The sequence below is a fragment of the Sphaerodactylus townsendi genome, linkage group LG03 (assembly GCF_021028975.2).
Source record: "Sphaerodactylus townsendi isolate TG3544 linkage group LG03, MPM_Stown_v2.3, whole genome shotgun sequence".
Classification (NCBI taxonomy): domain Eukaryota; kingdom Metazoa; phylum Chordata; class Lepidosauria; order Squamata; family Sphaerodactylidae; genus Sphaerodactylus; species Sphaerodactylus townsendi.
Window position 1 is genome coordinate 22,669,499 of NC_059427.1, and position 16,096 is coordinate 22,685,594.

The following is a 16,096-nucleotide window of genomic DNA, read 5'->3' on the forward strand; positions in this document are numbered from 1 at the left end:
AGGTAGACTGCATGGCATCACACTTCCTGAACTCCCTCCCCTCCCCAAATTCTCCCCTCCCTAGGCTCCACCCTCAATAATCTCTAGGTTTCTTTCCAAGCCCAAGTTAGCAACCTTCCCCTTCCCAGTATTTCTTACACTCACTGTGGGTGTATCTGTTTAGTAAATTGTCATCCTGCCTTTCCTAAGAAGAATTTTGGTTGGCGAACATAGTTTTTCTACCTCCATTTTACTTTCACAACAACCCTGTGGTATTCAGTTTCCCCCTCCTGCTCATGAAGCCTGCTGGGTGACCTTGGGCCAGTGACAGTTCTCTCTGAACTCTCTCAGTGCACACGGATGGAGGCAGTGGTAAACCAGTTCTCATCTATTGCCTTGAAAACCTCGCAAGTCATCACAAGCCAGCTGTGACTTGACGTACCTGCATGTAGAAACATACTGCTAAGGACTGAACCAGTGCTTTGAACAGCCGAGGAGGCTGAAGACCATTCTATCTATCTATCTATCTATCTATCTATCTATCTATCTATCTATCTATCTATCTATCTGTCTGTCTGTCTGTCTGTCTGTCTGTCTGTCTGTCTGTCTGTCTGTCTGTCTGTCTGTCTGTCTGTCTGTCTGTCTGTCTGTCTGTCGATCTATCTATCTATCGATCTATCTATCTATCGACCTATCTACCTATCGACCTATCGACCTATCGACCTACCTATCGACCTACCTATCGACCTACCGCCCCATCCCCTGAGGGCTCTGGGCGGTGTATATAATTTTGGATTGCAGTTGACTGATTTGCTATTATTATTGGCAGTCTTTATTGGAGGTTTTAAGACTTTTTAATGTTTTTAATACGTGTTTTATTTCTATTATTATAAGCTGTCTTGAATTCCAAAAGGGAGAAAGGCAGTCGAGAAATGTTCCACCACATACATACATACATACATACATACATACATACATACATACATACATACATACATACATACATAATTGAATGAATGAATGAATGAATGAATGAATGAATGAGTGAATGAATGAATGAGGGCCAAAAGTATATATGAATAAACTGGATTTGCCTAAGAATGCAAAAATGCATGCATTTATCTTCTGAATAATAAGCCAGTGTGATGTAGGGGCTAGAGTATCAAACTAGAATCTAGGAGACCCGAATTCGATTCTCTACTCTGCCATAAAAGCTCGCTGGGTGTCCTTGGACCAACTACATTCTCTCAGACTCAGCCTAACCTACCTCATAGAGTTGTTGTGAAAATAAAATGGAGGAGAGGGGAACAATGTAGGCCTCTCTATGTCCCTGCTGGGGAAAGAAGTTGGGTATAAATGAAGTAAATAAGTAAGTAAGTAAATAACTGTAGTTGCTCATGTAATGGTGCTCCACAAACAAAAATATCTGGGAATTTGAGCGGTTTCCTGGTACTTCTGACAATGCCCATAGGGTGGCGCAAGTGCACCATGAACATATAGCTGATGGGCTCGCCGAGAAAAAATGCTGCAGAGCCAATCACAAATCCCCGGTCACAACATTTTATCTTACTGTGCCCTAGTATTTGTTCAGGGTCTGCCTATCAGCCTCACCTTCTAGCTACCCATTTGCCTGATCTTTCAATCCAGCCACCTCCCAGTGGCTTCTGACACGCCAAATGGGACTTGTTTATCTTAGAAAACATCATTTGCTTCAAATAATCTGGAAATACTTCCGGCAACCCAGCCTCATATAGCAGTACACAGGTGGGATGGAGATGGATGCCTGTGTCTTATCGTTTGATTACTCAAAGCTGCCATGTGGGTCAAAGCAACCAGAAGAACAGGCCGCCGTGCCGCTTGTGCCTGTTCCCACTGCCTGCCCCCACTTCTGGGCCACTCCCCCCTCCAGCGCAAGGTTGAAGATTCCTAGCTTTTTGTTTTAGCCCTTTAAATGTAATATCGATATTCTTTCATCAGTATTGTGTGGGCTGTTATCATTGTTTTTGGCAGGGGAAGGGAGAACGTTCCCCCTGATGGTGGGATTCAAATAATTTAACAACCGGTTCCTATGGTGAGATTTGAATAATTTAACAACTGTTTGTTTGCAAACACCATTTTAACAACCGGTTCTGCCAAAGTGGTGCGAACCTGCTGAATCCCACCACTGGTTCCCCCCACTCCTCATAGGGATCAACGGCCGGCATTTACCTAAAAAAGAAAAACCATGATAGCAGCCAGCATGATATTGATATTACATACAAAGGGCCAGTGGTGGGATCCAAAAATTTTAGTAGCAGATTCCCATGGTGGTGGGATTCAAATTGTGGCGTAGCGCCAATGGGGCTGGGCGGGGCATGATGGGGGCGTGGCCGGGCATTCCGGGGCAGGGGCGATTTCCTGGGGCGGGGGGGGGCTGTGGCAAAGGATGCAGCCTTTCGCCGGTCCTTAGTGAGGAAGCAGATGCAGGCAGGCGGAAGGCTGCCACACACGCCGGTGCACCTCCTGCTAGACTGCTTCAAGTTCTGTGTGCTACTGCTGAGAGGAGGGGCATAACTAAGGCAAAAATCACGTGGCAAAATCACCAATTAGTAACCCCCTCTCGGCACACACAAATAATTGGTAACCTACTCTCGGGAACCTGTGAGAACCTGCTGGATCCCACCTCTGCAAAGGGCTAAAAAAAACCCTGACAATCTTCAATCTTGCGTTGTAGAGGGTAGCAATTTGGAAGGAGCCCACCCCCAAAGTGAGGGGGACCCCTCTGCGTTTCTTCACTCTTGCTAGCTGTGGGGCTTCTGGGATCTTCAGTGCTGCAAGCGGGATCAGTACAGAAATCTCTGCTTTGGAGGGAACTTACCCTCACTGCGGGGCACAGCACTAGTGAGTAACTGGCCTAGAATAGTACAGCTCCACTTGGGATTGCACCGTGAGTCACCTAGCAGCAGGCAGATGGCTTCTTGAGTCAGCCCCACCTTGTCGCTTTAAGAAAATAGATTAATTCAACCTGCCATTTGTAACAGGCAGCAGTGCCAAACCATGAGTAAGCAGCCCACGTTTCAAACAGTGAACTGGTGTGCCGTCCTACAGGGAGCCGATCTAGTCTTGCCCACATATGCTTGGAGGCGACATTTGTGATGTGTGGACTACCAGTATGTGCGAGTCGCATCCCAGCCGTGCATCAAATAAGAGGGGCTGACCCCCGCACCCCCCCTGAAAAGAAACGAAGAAAGTGAGCTGGTGTGGATGAAATGCAAAGAGTGATTCTCATGACCACGTTGCCTGGGGCAAGCCACGTTCCCTTCCCATCCCAGCCATTTGTCCAAATTGTAAAGAGACCTGGAAATCTTCACCCAGAAGAGGAGATTTGGCATGTTGTCCCTCGGCCTAGTGAGGGTGTACCATACGATTTCACCACAAGTTAAATGTAAGGACACTGTGGAAGGAAACAGCCCATTGCTGGACAAATTCAGTTGTGAGAATCATCTGTATCATTGGAAACACTGGGAAAACACTTGAATGCACTGTGAAGAGATGGCAGAGAAATATTCCCTGCCATCCATTCACAGGTCCTGGCAGAGAAATATTCCCTGCCATCCATTCACAGGTCCTGGCAGTTTAACGAACAAAGGGCACCCCCAGGATTACGACGGATGGATACTCTCAGCATTCTCAGTAATAATTTATAACCTTTGGTTCTAGCCAGGAAAAAATCTTCCTGTCTGTATATATGGTTGAGTGCTGCAACTTATTCCCGAGAGAAGGAACCTCCTTCTTTGGGATCTGTTTAAGAAGAGATCGAAACCACTTATAGTGAAGGTGGCCAGTTATGGTGCAGGCAATTCCTGGAGATTTGGCTGAGGTTGCTTGAGAGGGCAGAGTTTGGAGGAGGGAGGGAGGGAGGTCAGCAGAGACTGGCCACTGCAGTTGCCGTTCCTACAGGGAAACTGACCTCTGTAGTCTGGAGATCATTTGTAATTCTGGGAAGAACTCCTGGCCCTACCTGTAGTGGCTAAGGCTCTAGCCCACAGGTGTCACTCGTAGCCCTCCAGATGTTATAGACTACAGTTCCCATCATCCCCTGCCAGCATCATAGGTTTGACACCTATGCTCTAGCCGGATGATGTGTGGAGGATTCCAGGCATGAGTCTCTCAGTGGTGCTTGATTGTAATTCACTTACCAGATGTTCCGTGACCTGGATGACCCAGGCTAGCCTGTGGTCATCAGATTTCAGAAGCTAAGCAGGGTTGGCCTTCTTGGTACTTTGCTGGGAAGAAGAAGAAGAGTTTTGGATTTATATCCTGCCTTTCTCTCCTGTATGGAGACTCAAGGTGGCTTACAAGCTCCTTTCCTCTCCCCACAACAGACACCTTGTGAGGTAGGTGGGGCTGAGAGACTTCTGAGAGAACTGTGACTAGCTCAAGATCACCCAGCAGGAATGTAGGAGTGGGGAAACGCACCTGGTTCACCAGATAAGCCTCTGCCGCTCAGGTGGAGGAGCGGGGAATCGAACCCGGTTCTCCAGATTAGAATCCGCCTGCTCTTGACCACGACACCACGCTGGGAGACAGCTGAGGAAGTCTAGGGTCGCTATGCAGATGCAGGCAATGGCGCGCCACCTCCAAACATTGCTTGCCTTGGAAGTCCTACAGGATCACCATAAATCAGTTAAGATGTGACAGGTCTTTCCAGCACCACCACCAGGCTTGCAGGGGCCCAATCCCAATTGGAACTGCTTCAGGAGATCAAAGACCCTGGTGCCATTTCCTCACTCTAAAATGGCCTAGGCGCAGTGATGGCGAACCTTTGGCACGCTAGATGTTATGGACTACAATTCATGGCCCAATTGGCCATGCTGGTAGGGGCTGATGGGAATTGTAGTCCATAACATCTGGAGTGCCAAAGGTTCGCCACCACGGGCCTAGGGGAACCATCATTTGCCCTGTTGGGAAATCTTATGCGTCCTAACCTTGCAAATCAGAAAACTGGGTTCAGATTTCCTCTTATGAACTCTTTGCTAAAAACTCTGGTGAACTCAAACTGCAGCTTCCAGCAAGCCATTATCTCTTGGTTTTGTCACGTCTGCGACACTGGCATGCTGCTGTAAGGAATTATGTCGTGAATGAACGTAAAACACTTTGAACATTCTGTATAGACATTAAGCATCATTATTTCGGATTAACTACCAGACAGCCTTTTGCCAGGCTGGGCTCTCTTTTAGTGATGCAGTTTTTGATCCAGGCCGGAGTGTTTCACAAGCCTGCAGTTGATTGTTGATTGTTCCCTACAGGTGTGGGATTCAGAGGATGGTGAAATGGATGTGCTTTGGGCTTGTTCCCTGGAGAAATGTGAGTGCGCTTGTATCCCAAAGCAAAGACCAGGGAAACCCAATCTGTGTGAGAATAACTCTTGAATCCCCCTGAGGCCGTGTGGATTTAGAATCACAGTCCCAGTTAGGAAGGAGTCTTTGGCCACAGTCCGTATTGCTAACTCTGCATGGTCAGAAGGGTATGGAATTGGTTCTTGATCCCATCAGAATCCGAATGCAGGCCATTTCTTCTGATTATATGTTTTTAATTTAAAAATTATTTACTTATGTATTTATAGTCCAGTTTTCTCACTGAGATGCAAGGCAGATTATGCAGTGTAAATCAATGGAATCAATAGGAGACATCTAATAAGCAATGTGATAGGACTAGGATTGCAGGATTCTGAAAAAATACATATTAGATGTGCTATGTCAAACAATGCAGGAGATCATATTACAGAGGTATTTAAAAAGCAGTAACAGGAGGATAATGCATACAGTAAACAGCAAATACATACTATCTATGGTAGGATAGTTCACATTCCATTTTTTAAAAGTGCCTTCCTGAAACATTTTGTAATGATATAGCCCTACTACCTTTAAAAAAATTCCCTCCTAAACAATTCTGATTTATATAATTTGTGGAAAGACAGAAGCACTGGAGACTTCCTGACATCCTCAAGGGGGTCCTTTGAAAAGGAAGGGGTCACAACAGAGAACACACATATGTGAGGGGTTGTAGATCTTACCCATTTTCAGGTTAGCACCTGCAAAAGATCCTGCTCAGATGAGTAAAACTGTCATGGCCGAGCAAAGGAGGAGAGGTGGTCCTGTAGATGGGAGGGATCTAAGTCGTGAAGGGATTTACATGTGATAGCCAGTACCTTGACCTGAACCTTGTAACTGATGGGCAGCCAGCAGAGTGACTGCAGAATAGGTATATACTATGCATCAGTAGCGTATCTGCCTAGGGACAAAGGGTACCCCTTGTCTCAGGGCGCCACTCTTCTGGTCACGTGGGGGGCACAAAATCGGCCTCCCACGTGACCAGGAAGTCCGGCCGTCTCGTCGTTTTCATGTGCCTCGACCCCGAGGCATGCAAAAATGACGAGACAGAAGGACTTCCTGTTGCCTCCAAGCGCCCTCAACCCCGCCCTGGACTCCCCCTCCTTTCCTTCCCCCCCTGCTGGCTGGGCTTATAAAAGAAGGTCTCCAAGGCTGGGACTGCAGTCTCTTCTGGCCTGCCTGGAGGGGAGGTCAGAAGAGACTGTAGGCTGCCAGCTGGGAGCCCAGCCGGCAGGGGGAGTCTGGAGGGGGAGGTAGGAACCCTAGAGCTTGCCCATGTCCATGGTGACATGGGCGGGGTCGAGGGCAGTCGGGGGCAGAGCAGGGGTGGGGGCAGAGCCCTCAGGGTGGGGGGCGGGGCAGAGCCTGGGGGGGGGGGTCCTGGAGACAATTTGTCTCCGGGTGCCATTTACCCCTGGTACACCTCTGCTATGCATGTTCTGTGTCGTTCCTCATATTAACCAAGCTGCAACATTCTACACCAAGTGGTGTCTCTAAGCTGACTTCAAGGGCACACCCATGTCGCGTGCATTACAGTAGTCTACCACCGGTGGCCAGATCCGCTCATTCAAGAGGGGGCTAAATGAAGTTGGAAGAAAGTGCTTTTATTTTTTTGGTAGCTGCTTTGCCTTGCTTATCTAGCAGTAATTCTGGGTCCAGCATAACCAGAGGACAGCTGAACTCCATCAAGCGAGAGAACTAGGGCGTAATAGCAAAGGGGGGGGGCAGTCATCTCTAGGGAGCCATTAACATGTTGCACATCCTATCCTCCCCTCTGTGCCCTTGAGCAGATTACCGAACACGCTGGGGACTGGCTTGGATGGTGGCTGTCCTCGGAGTCTGGTGTCTCTTGCTGGTGCTGGTGCTCAAGAAGGAAACACTGAAAGGTACAGCGAAGGCGTCCTTCCCGGCCCCAGCATGTTTCCTCTCATCTTTGGCCCCGGCCATTTGGCAATCCACTTGTTATCTCCACCTTCTGCTTCTCTGTCCCCTGAATTATCCCAACCCACCGCCCCATTCTGTCCCTACCTTCCCTCTAGTCCTGCAAAGGCTTCCCCTGTGGCCTGCACATTAGGCTTCCTCAAGTGTTGCCCTGGTTTTTAATAGTATTAGTGATGTGGGGAAGAGGAGTTTCCTCTGACCTGTCTTATTTAACGCAGAAGTAATATAAGATTCACAAACACGCGTGGCACATAGGCGCTGGCTCAAGCAATTTGTATTACCTGTTAGTTACTTGTAAAGTATGCCAAATTGTTGGCTATTAGACTTATCAAACTATTATATCTCCATAACACATATATATATCTCCACTTTAAATCCAATTCATGCAACAATTTATTACAAGACAACCTTCTCTCAAGTCCATAATCATGTATTTGTTAAACCAACAATGTCCATAATCTTGTAAATATTATTGCGTCAATGTCACCTGTTGTGACTATCACACAAATAGTTTGATAAGTCTAATAGCCAACAATTTGGCATACTTTACAAGTAACTAACAGGTAATATAAATTGCTTGAGCCAGCGCCTATGTGCCACGCGTGTTTGTGAATCTTATATTGTTTTGGACGTAGCACATTAATTTCATAGATTGTCCATTATGGCTGAATGGCTCAATACATTCTCATATAATTTGGAAGAGACTAATAGTATTTTAGACAAATAGTTTGATAAGGAGCAGCAGTGGCGTAGGAGGTTAAGAGCTTGTGTATCTAATCTGGAGGAACCGGGTTTGATTCCCCGCTCTGGCGCCTGAGCTGTGGAGGCTTATCTGGGGAATTCAGATTAGCCGGTACACTCCCACACATGCCAGCTGGGTGACCTTGGGCTAGTCACAGCTTCTCAGAGCTCTCTCAGCCCCACCTACCTCACAGGGTGTTTGTTGTGAGGGGGGAAGGGCAAGGATATTGTAAGCCCCTTTGAGTCTCCTACAGGAGAGAAAGGGGGGATATAAATCCAAACTCTTCTTCTTCTTATATTGTTTTGGATGTAGCACATTAATTATAATGCAGAAGTTACAGGACAAGCTTATTGTCCTACTTGGATGCCATCCGATACAGATTTCGAGACCTTGATGCTGTCAGGCAAGGTCATAGGCGTTTGGAGGTTCCCCGGCAGTCACAGGAGACACCCTCTGACCAGCAGATCCTGTCTCCTGCTCAAGGTGTCCAGACAGACTGTCATGCCCTGGTGGCTGTCTCTGAGAAACTCGTCCCTACCCCTCCTTCTTTGGTGGCCTTTCCTGACCCTGAACTGGTCCCACTGGTTCATGTTGCCTTCATACATACGTAGTTGGGAACTGATCCTCTTAATCTTCCAACTCTTCGCAGGTTGGCTCAGGATCCTGAAAGGAGGTTACAGTTCCGGAGGTGAGGATCAGTGGGGAAGGAGAAGGGGGGATGGGTGGGCTTCTACCCCACAATTCAAGGGAGGAGATGGTGTTCTCCTTTGGGACTCACCTGGGAGTTGGGGAGCTGGGTCATTCTGGAATGTGGGCGGTGCCTCTCTCTGCGATGCAGACTGCCCTTCTCTGCGATTCACTAGACTCTAGACTCTCTAGAGGCCAGCCTCACAGCTCAATCTCACGCTGATCCTGCAGGTGTCTTGTGCCAGATTTGGGAGGTGGGAGAGGGAAGCTCCTTCCAGATGCTGTCAGATCCTAACTCTGAACGCTAAGCAGGCAAGATCCGTCAGGCGCCCTATCATGAGCCAATATTCTGTCTCTCGTTGCAGGGACCCTTCAGGGACGCCCTGTGCTAATTCTTTACTCCCCGGATCATCCAAGCTTCGAACGATTGGTGAACATCCTGGCTGCGGCATTGGCCCAGCTCCAGGCCTCGGTATCCGTGGAGCTATGGAGCCGGGGGGAGCTGGGGGCCCTGGGGCCCATGCAGTGGTTCCACGCGCAGAGGCACCAAGTGTTGCAAGGAAGCGGAGCCATCGTGTTGCTTTTCTCCCACGGCGCTTTGGCTGGTTGCGCGGAATGGCTGGACTGGAAACGGAAAGGCCTGCTACCCCCTGCCCAGTCCGACAGCACTTTCTTGGCCTCCCTGAATTGCATTATGCCTGACATTCTGGCTGGGAAGGCCAGGGACAATTACATGGCTGCCTGCTTTGAGGAGCTCTTCCCTGCTGCTGAGATTCCCGGGCCCTTCCATTCAGTGCCTGTTTACCAGCTGCCCTTGCAGCTCTTCAGCTTCCTGTTGGCCCTGGCTGGCCCTGATGTGGGCCGGGAGCAGAGGAATGGCCTCAGGAGGCACGTGGCGTGGATCGCCAAGAGCCTGCAGCGTGGGGTGGAAGAGTGCTGGCAAAAGGAGCCAAGCTAGCAGCACCCGCCCCTGGCTGCCTCCCCAGCCGGCTGACGCCAGATGAAGGGGACCAGCAGTTGTCCTTACACAGACTCCTGAACTTCAGACACTGGGCTGCGGTTGCCCCCATCATGCAGCTGAGCCCATGGACACAAAGACTCCACGATGACATCTTGGACAAGCAGCTCAGCTCCGGGAATGGACATGTCTGTTCCCACCCTGTAGACAGGGAGCCTCGAGGATACAGTAGAGTGTGCCCATGGGCTGTCCAAGTGATCGGTGTCCATGGGATGGGATGGGGTATCTCGGTGCACGTGTGAGCTTGCTGAGAGCTCTGGAAGGATCCTGCCAGAGGTGGGATCCAGCAGGTTCTCACAGGTTCCCGAGAGTAGGTTACTAATTATTTGTGTGTGCCGAGAGGGGGTGACTAATTGGTGATTTTGCCACATGATTTTTGCCTTAGTTACACCCCTCCTCTCAGCAGTAGCGCGCAGAACTTGAAGCAGTCTAGCAGGAGGTGCACCGGCGTGCGTGGCAGCCTGTGCCTGCGTGCATTCGTTTCCAGCCCGAGGACCGGCGCAGCGGCTGCATCCTTGCCACAGCCCCGCCCAGGAATGCCCCGCCCCCAGAATGCCTGGCCACGCCCCCGTCGTGCGCCGCCCAGCCCCATTGGTGCTACGCCACAGTTTGAATCCCACCACCATGGGAACCTGTTACTAAAATTTTTGGATCCCACCACTGGATCCTGCTGTCGTGCGAGGCCCGGCTTTTTGTATTTATTGTGCTTCAAAGAGTGAATGAATGAAGGGGAACCTGTCGGCAGGTCCAGAAATGTGCACGTTACAGGTATTCTTCTGCTTGGGAGAAAAAGGGAAAAGGATAGACATCACCTTCGTGTCTTCTGTTTATGCACTTCCGCAGGGATGCTTCCGTCTGCCCCCGGAGCAGACAGGCCTTGATGGGAGGCAGCGGATCAGCTTTGTGTTTTTATCTGGTGGTTCTGACTTCAGGGACTCTGGTGTGAGGTGGCAGGTGACCCAGCAATCAAGAGGAAGCTTGGAAGTATTTCAGCCCAAGGAAGAGCTTTCTAGGGAGGTCAGGGCAGTTGCAAGAGAAGGGCTGTGCTTCCTTTCTTCCTTTCGGTTACACTGAAGTGGGCTTGAATGCTTGACTCAGGGAAGGCTGCCTCTGACAGCACCTTCATTACATCAGAAGTACTTGAATTCAGAGTAGGAAAAACGTACAGGGTGCAGACTTAAGATCCGGGAGAGCCAGGTTCAAATCCCCAAGTGGCCATGGAAGCTCACTGGGTGACCGTGGGCCAGTCACTGCGTCTCAGCCTATCCTATCTCACAGAGCTGTTATCATATTGGTGAATCAGAGGAATGGTGAATGATGTGGTGGGCCACCTTGGGTCTCCACTGGGGAGAAACATGAGGTATAAATATCTAAATGTTTGATGCCTACATTGGTTCACGTTCCCTGAGCTCTTAGAAGTCCCAGAGGGATGTGATAATTGGGTTTGGGAGCCACCATTTAATACTAGAAACCTTACATTCAGAGTAGGAAAACATGCAGAGCGCAGACATGGAGCCAGCGTGGTGTAGTGGTTAAGAGCAGGTGGACTCTAATCTGGAGAACCGGGTTTGATTCTGCCCCTTGAGCTGTGGGGGCTTATCTGGTGAACCAGATTAGCTTGTGCACTCCAACACATGCCAGCTGGGTGACTCTGGGCTAGTCACAGCTCTTCAGAGCTCTCTCAGCCCCACCTATCTCACAAGGTGTTTGTTGTGAGGGGGGAAGGGAAAGGCGATTGTAAGCCCCTTTGAGTATCCTTATAGGAGAGAAAGGGGGAATATAAATCCAAACTCTTCTTCTTCTTCTCTACTTCTACACTGCATGCAGTCAGTCCCAAGTTCAGTAGCTGGCATCTCCAGGTAAGACATCAGAGAGCTGGAAAGCATTATGTGCTGGAGAGCTATTTTAGATGAATGATTGGTCTGATTCAGCAGCAAGCAGCTCCTATTCTTGATGCAGTTATTGAAAACAATTTGACAGCCTTTAAGCATCATGAGAATCAAAGCAATTTTTTAAAAGCCCCTCTGAACTTGGATGTGTTGAATCAGCTCCATCTCTCGGAAGACCAGCCCTGACCGTACATTTTAACATTGTGACTTTTGGAAGGTACCCTGCCTCCAGTGCAGCCTATGAGGCTCACTCCGCACAGCGTATCTATAACGTTTTCCATTTATCAAAAGGGAAAACGAGTTCATTTATAACGATTGCAACTCATTATAAATATACTGTGCAGAATGAGCCTCTCAGTTCATTTGCCAGTCATGGCTGATGGCATAGTTGGCCCAGGCTCTCTCTCTCTTTCTATAAATCCATACAGTTCCATAATTTTACGCCTCCAAGGTATTCAGGGAAGCATACAAGGCTATTACTTCTCTCACGTTATCTTCCTAACAACCCTGTGAGGTAGGTTAGGCTGAGAAAGAGGGTGACTGGTCTGAGGTTCTTCAGTGAGCCGTGGGGCTGAGGAGGGGGATTCGAACCTCTATCTTTTTGGTCATAGTCCAGCACTCTTACCTTGACTCCCCACTGGCTGTTAACATTGTGTTGCTCAACCACAGAGGCAAGGAGATGTTAGCTTGGTGTTATGAAGTATTTTCTGAGGCTGAACCTCAAATTCTAATTTCCCAATAAAATTCATGTTGCTTTTTCTAACCATGTTTTAAGAGATGCGGGTCTACAGTGTGATGTTTAGTTTTTAAAAGGGTTAACACAAACAAGTGCAAGAGATTCATCCCAAGAAGGGCCGAAACTTCTCACTTATAGCTATAGCTGCTAACCACATATTGCTGCCGGTTGTCACAATACCTGGGAGATGGTCTTTCTTGTAACCCAGCTAGACCCAAGAGGGAAGTTGTTGTAGATCTGTGGTGGCGAACCTTTGGCACTCCAGATGTTATGGACTGCAATTCCCATCAGCCCCTGCCAGCATGGTCAATTGGCCATGCTGGCAGGGGCTGATGGGAGTTGTAGTCCATGACATCTGGAGTGCCAAAGGTTCGCCACCACTGTTGTAGATAGACATGAGCTCTGGTGAATGTTGTAAATATCAAGTATTGTGTATTAGTGAGTTTTTGCTACACTTGGTTTAATCAGTTTTACACAGGACTTCTTTGTGATGGTATTCATAGTTAATAGCACCATGGGGGGCGGGGGGGCTCTCTCCCAAGTCCTGAGGGGAGAATTGGTAGAAATCAGTGCAACTTTATATCTGAGCATCAGTACCTACCTTCCTACCAATCAACCAACCAAAACAGCACTGGTTTTGAACAAGGTTTACCTGCCCTGAGCCAAGAACAGTTACAGCTGTGTTAAAAATCTAAAAAAAAAACTAAAACCATTCAGTGTGTCTGATGATATATATCTATGTTCCCCAATGGGCTCTATGCGTTTCACTAAAGGGCTTTCTGGGGCCAGTCCCCCCAACCAAAGAACCAAAGTCCCATCTTTCATCCACATTTTTGCCTCAACTTTGTGCCTGCCGGGAGCACCTGTTCAAAAATAGCTGCCTGTATTATAGGAAATGCTTGGCTTACGGCCTCCTAATATTTTGCAACTGACCATCAACATCCAACGGCACTCATTTTGTGATGGCACCCACTCCCAAAGTGCCCACAGGATCAACAAGACATGATGTAGAATTATAGGTGTCAAACTCGCAGCCCTCCAGGTGTTATGGACTACAGTTCCCATCATCCCCTGCCAGTGTAACCCCAATGCTCAGAATGGGTTGACCCAGAAAGGGGTGGAGACTCAAAGCAGCAGAAGGCTGCAGAGCTCATGTAGTTTGGAGGAGACAAGGCTACCAGACTCAGACCTTGATTTGTATAAGCCCTCAACACCTTGTTAAGGTAACTGCAATGTTGTTGGGAACTAGTGGGAAGGTAATTGTTTGTTTTTGCTATGTTGTAAATGTTGGAGTTTATTGTTTCAGGGTTTTTTATGTTGTAATGGGTGAGAGTTCTCCTAGAAACCTTCATCATGTTGAATCCTGTTCATCAAGCCCTTGGAGTTTTCAGGAGCCAACCCACTTGCAAAGAAGAATTGGACTTGGCAGTATCAATAGGCTGTAAATATAAGGACTTGAAAATGCAACCTGAACAGGACCTTGAAGTGTGATGTTAAATGTTGATGTTGTATGTTAAGAAAGTAAACCATTTTGTTTTTTTTAATTTGTTGTTGCAAACTCATTCCAAGTTCTGCCCCACAGAACCAACAGATAGAGGTTACACCAGCATCATGCTGGCAGGGGATGATGGGAACTGTAGTCCATAACATCTGGAGGGCTGCAAGTTTGACACCTGTAATTCTTGCCTACAGACTTACATGCTGCCATTTCTTGTTGCTGCCACCATCACTGTGGGAGAAAGGGCGGTTCAGAGATGATGGCTGCCCCTCGGTCACCCAACAAGCTTTCTGGCTGAGCAGGGATTCAAATTTGGATCTCTAGTCAGAGATGCTTGGTCTACATATGCAGCAAAATGAAGTGGTAGACTCCAGAGGTGATCGAACCAGCTTTTTCACTTGAGACTGCAAAAGGGAAGCGAGTCACATTTTAGTGCTTCCTCCATATAAAAACTCCCAGCAGAAAAAAAACATCGCTACCTCAGGAATAAAGCTCCTTGCATGCCGTAATAGTTTTCCACTTACAGGAAATGTATTAATGGAGGGGGACTTGGAAAAATGTAATCAATCGTCTGCAGTAGTGTAGTTCACTCTGCTGCCTCAGCACCCAGCCACTATTTTACTGTCTCTTTCAGCTGCGTGTGTCCACCACTCCATCCATCACACCACATTAAGCCTCAGTGCTCAGGAGCACAAATGAGATTCGGAAGTATTGTTGTGGAAGCCAGCTTTGAATTGTTAGCAGAAATGGAAGGCCGGGCCCTCTAAGGCAGGCTTTTCAGACTGTGCTGTGGGCAGACCCAACCGTCCAGGCAGAGCAAAGAGGTCTCGATATGGGGATGTTAATCAGGAGCAGACTGGGATATTAACACAGAGCAAATGTGGCCAGGTGGTCCCTGTGGTTCTGGCAGTGGTACAGGGTCCGCTTCGCTCAGATCTGGGTGATGGTGACTGACAGGTGTGCACCCGTTGCCATATGGTTGCCATGGCCCAAGTCTCAGCCTTGCGCTGTGTGGACCACTTGGCTAAGCTTGTTCCAGGTCATCAGTGGCCTTTGGGGGCAACTTCCTATGGAAAGTGAAGGACCAGCTAGGGCTGCCAGTTCCATGCTAAGAAATTCCTGCAAATGTGGGGGGGGGGTGCAATCTGGGGAGGGCAGAGTTTGGCCAAAAGAGGAACCTCAGCTGGGTATAATACCAAACCCTCCAAAGAAGCCACTTCTCCAGTGTTGCTGCAAGAGGTTTGCTGGCATCTAGAGGCAAAGTAAAAGAGGGGAGGGGAGCACTGAGTATCTCCCCCCTCCCCCAAATCCATCATATACTGCACATGGCTGCTTTGTCTTCTGGCTACCTTGCATGTGTCTCCCTTGCTGCTGATCAAAAACAGGAGAAGGTTATGAAGGGACTTTTACCGTTTATGGTAGACTTACAACAAAGCTAAATAAATGTGGCTACAAATACATTCAACAATTCAGGACACTTCCAAGACTTAACACACTGAAACCAGTTTGGGAAAGAAAGTAAACAATATAGGGTTGTGGGCAAGCAGAGAGGTCGGGTAATATGTGGACAACTCAAATGGAAGCAGACTGCGGTCATAAATAAAATGAGAAATAAAATCAGTCAAGCCAGGTGAGTGTAAACATGATGCATAGTGGCACAAAAACCCACACGAACCACTATTCAGGAAACAGATCTTGGGGCTGCCCTGAAAAGCTGAACAGAAATCTTAACTTAGGATGTGATACTGTAACCCCTATGTTCAGAATGGGATGACCCAGAAAGGGGTGGAGATTGAAAGCAGCAGAAGGCTGCAAAGCTCATGAAGTTTGGAAGAAGCAAGGCTACCAGGCTGGGACCTTGATTGATTTTTAAGGCTTTTAAGGCATGTAATGGGTGAGAGTTCTTCTGGAAACCTTCATCTTGAACCCAGTTCACCAAGCCTCTGGAGTCTTCATGAGCCAACCACCAGCAGGAAGAATGGACTTGGCATTATCAGACTATAATTAGAAGGACTTGGAATGAAACTTGAACAGGACCTTGGAGTGTTAAGTTAAATGTTAATGTTTGATCATTGTCATATGTTAAGAAAAGTAAATCAATTTGTTTAAAATGTTAGTTGTTGCAAACTCCTTCCAAGTTCTGCCCCACAGAACCCACAAGCTGAGGTTACAATACCTCTAACAAAATAAGTACAATTTCCCCCTCCAAAAGGGGCTCCATTTTGGGGATGGAA

General features: G+C 48.1%; 1 protein-coding gene across 1 annotated transcript in view; it reads left to right on the plus strand.

Moving 5' to 3' along the window:
* IL17RC (interleukin 17 receptor C) overlaps nucleotides 1-9,715 on the plus strand; it is a 60,963-nt gene extending 51,248 nt beyond the window's left edge. The window contains 4 exon segments of the mRNA XM_048487306.1: nucleotides 5,268-5,325; nucleotides 7,142-7,237; nucleotides 8,684-8,722; nucleotides 9,087-9,715. Coding sequence (XP_048343263.1) covers nucleotides 5,268-5,325; nucleotides 7,142-7,237; nucleotides 8,684-8,722; nucleotides 9,087-9,715 — 822 coding nt within the window.
* Nucleotides 9,716-16,096: the final 6,381 nt, after the last annotated feature.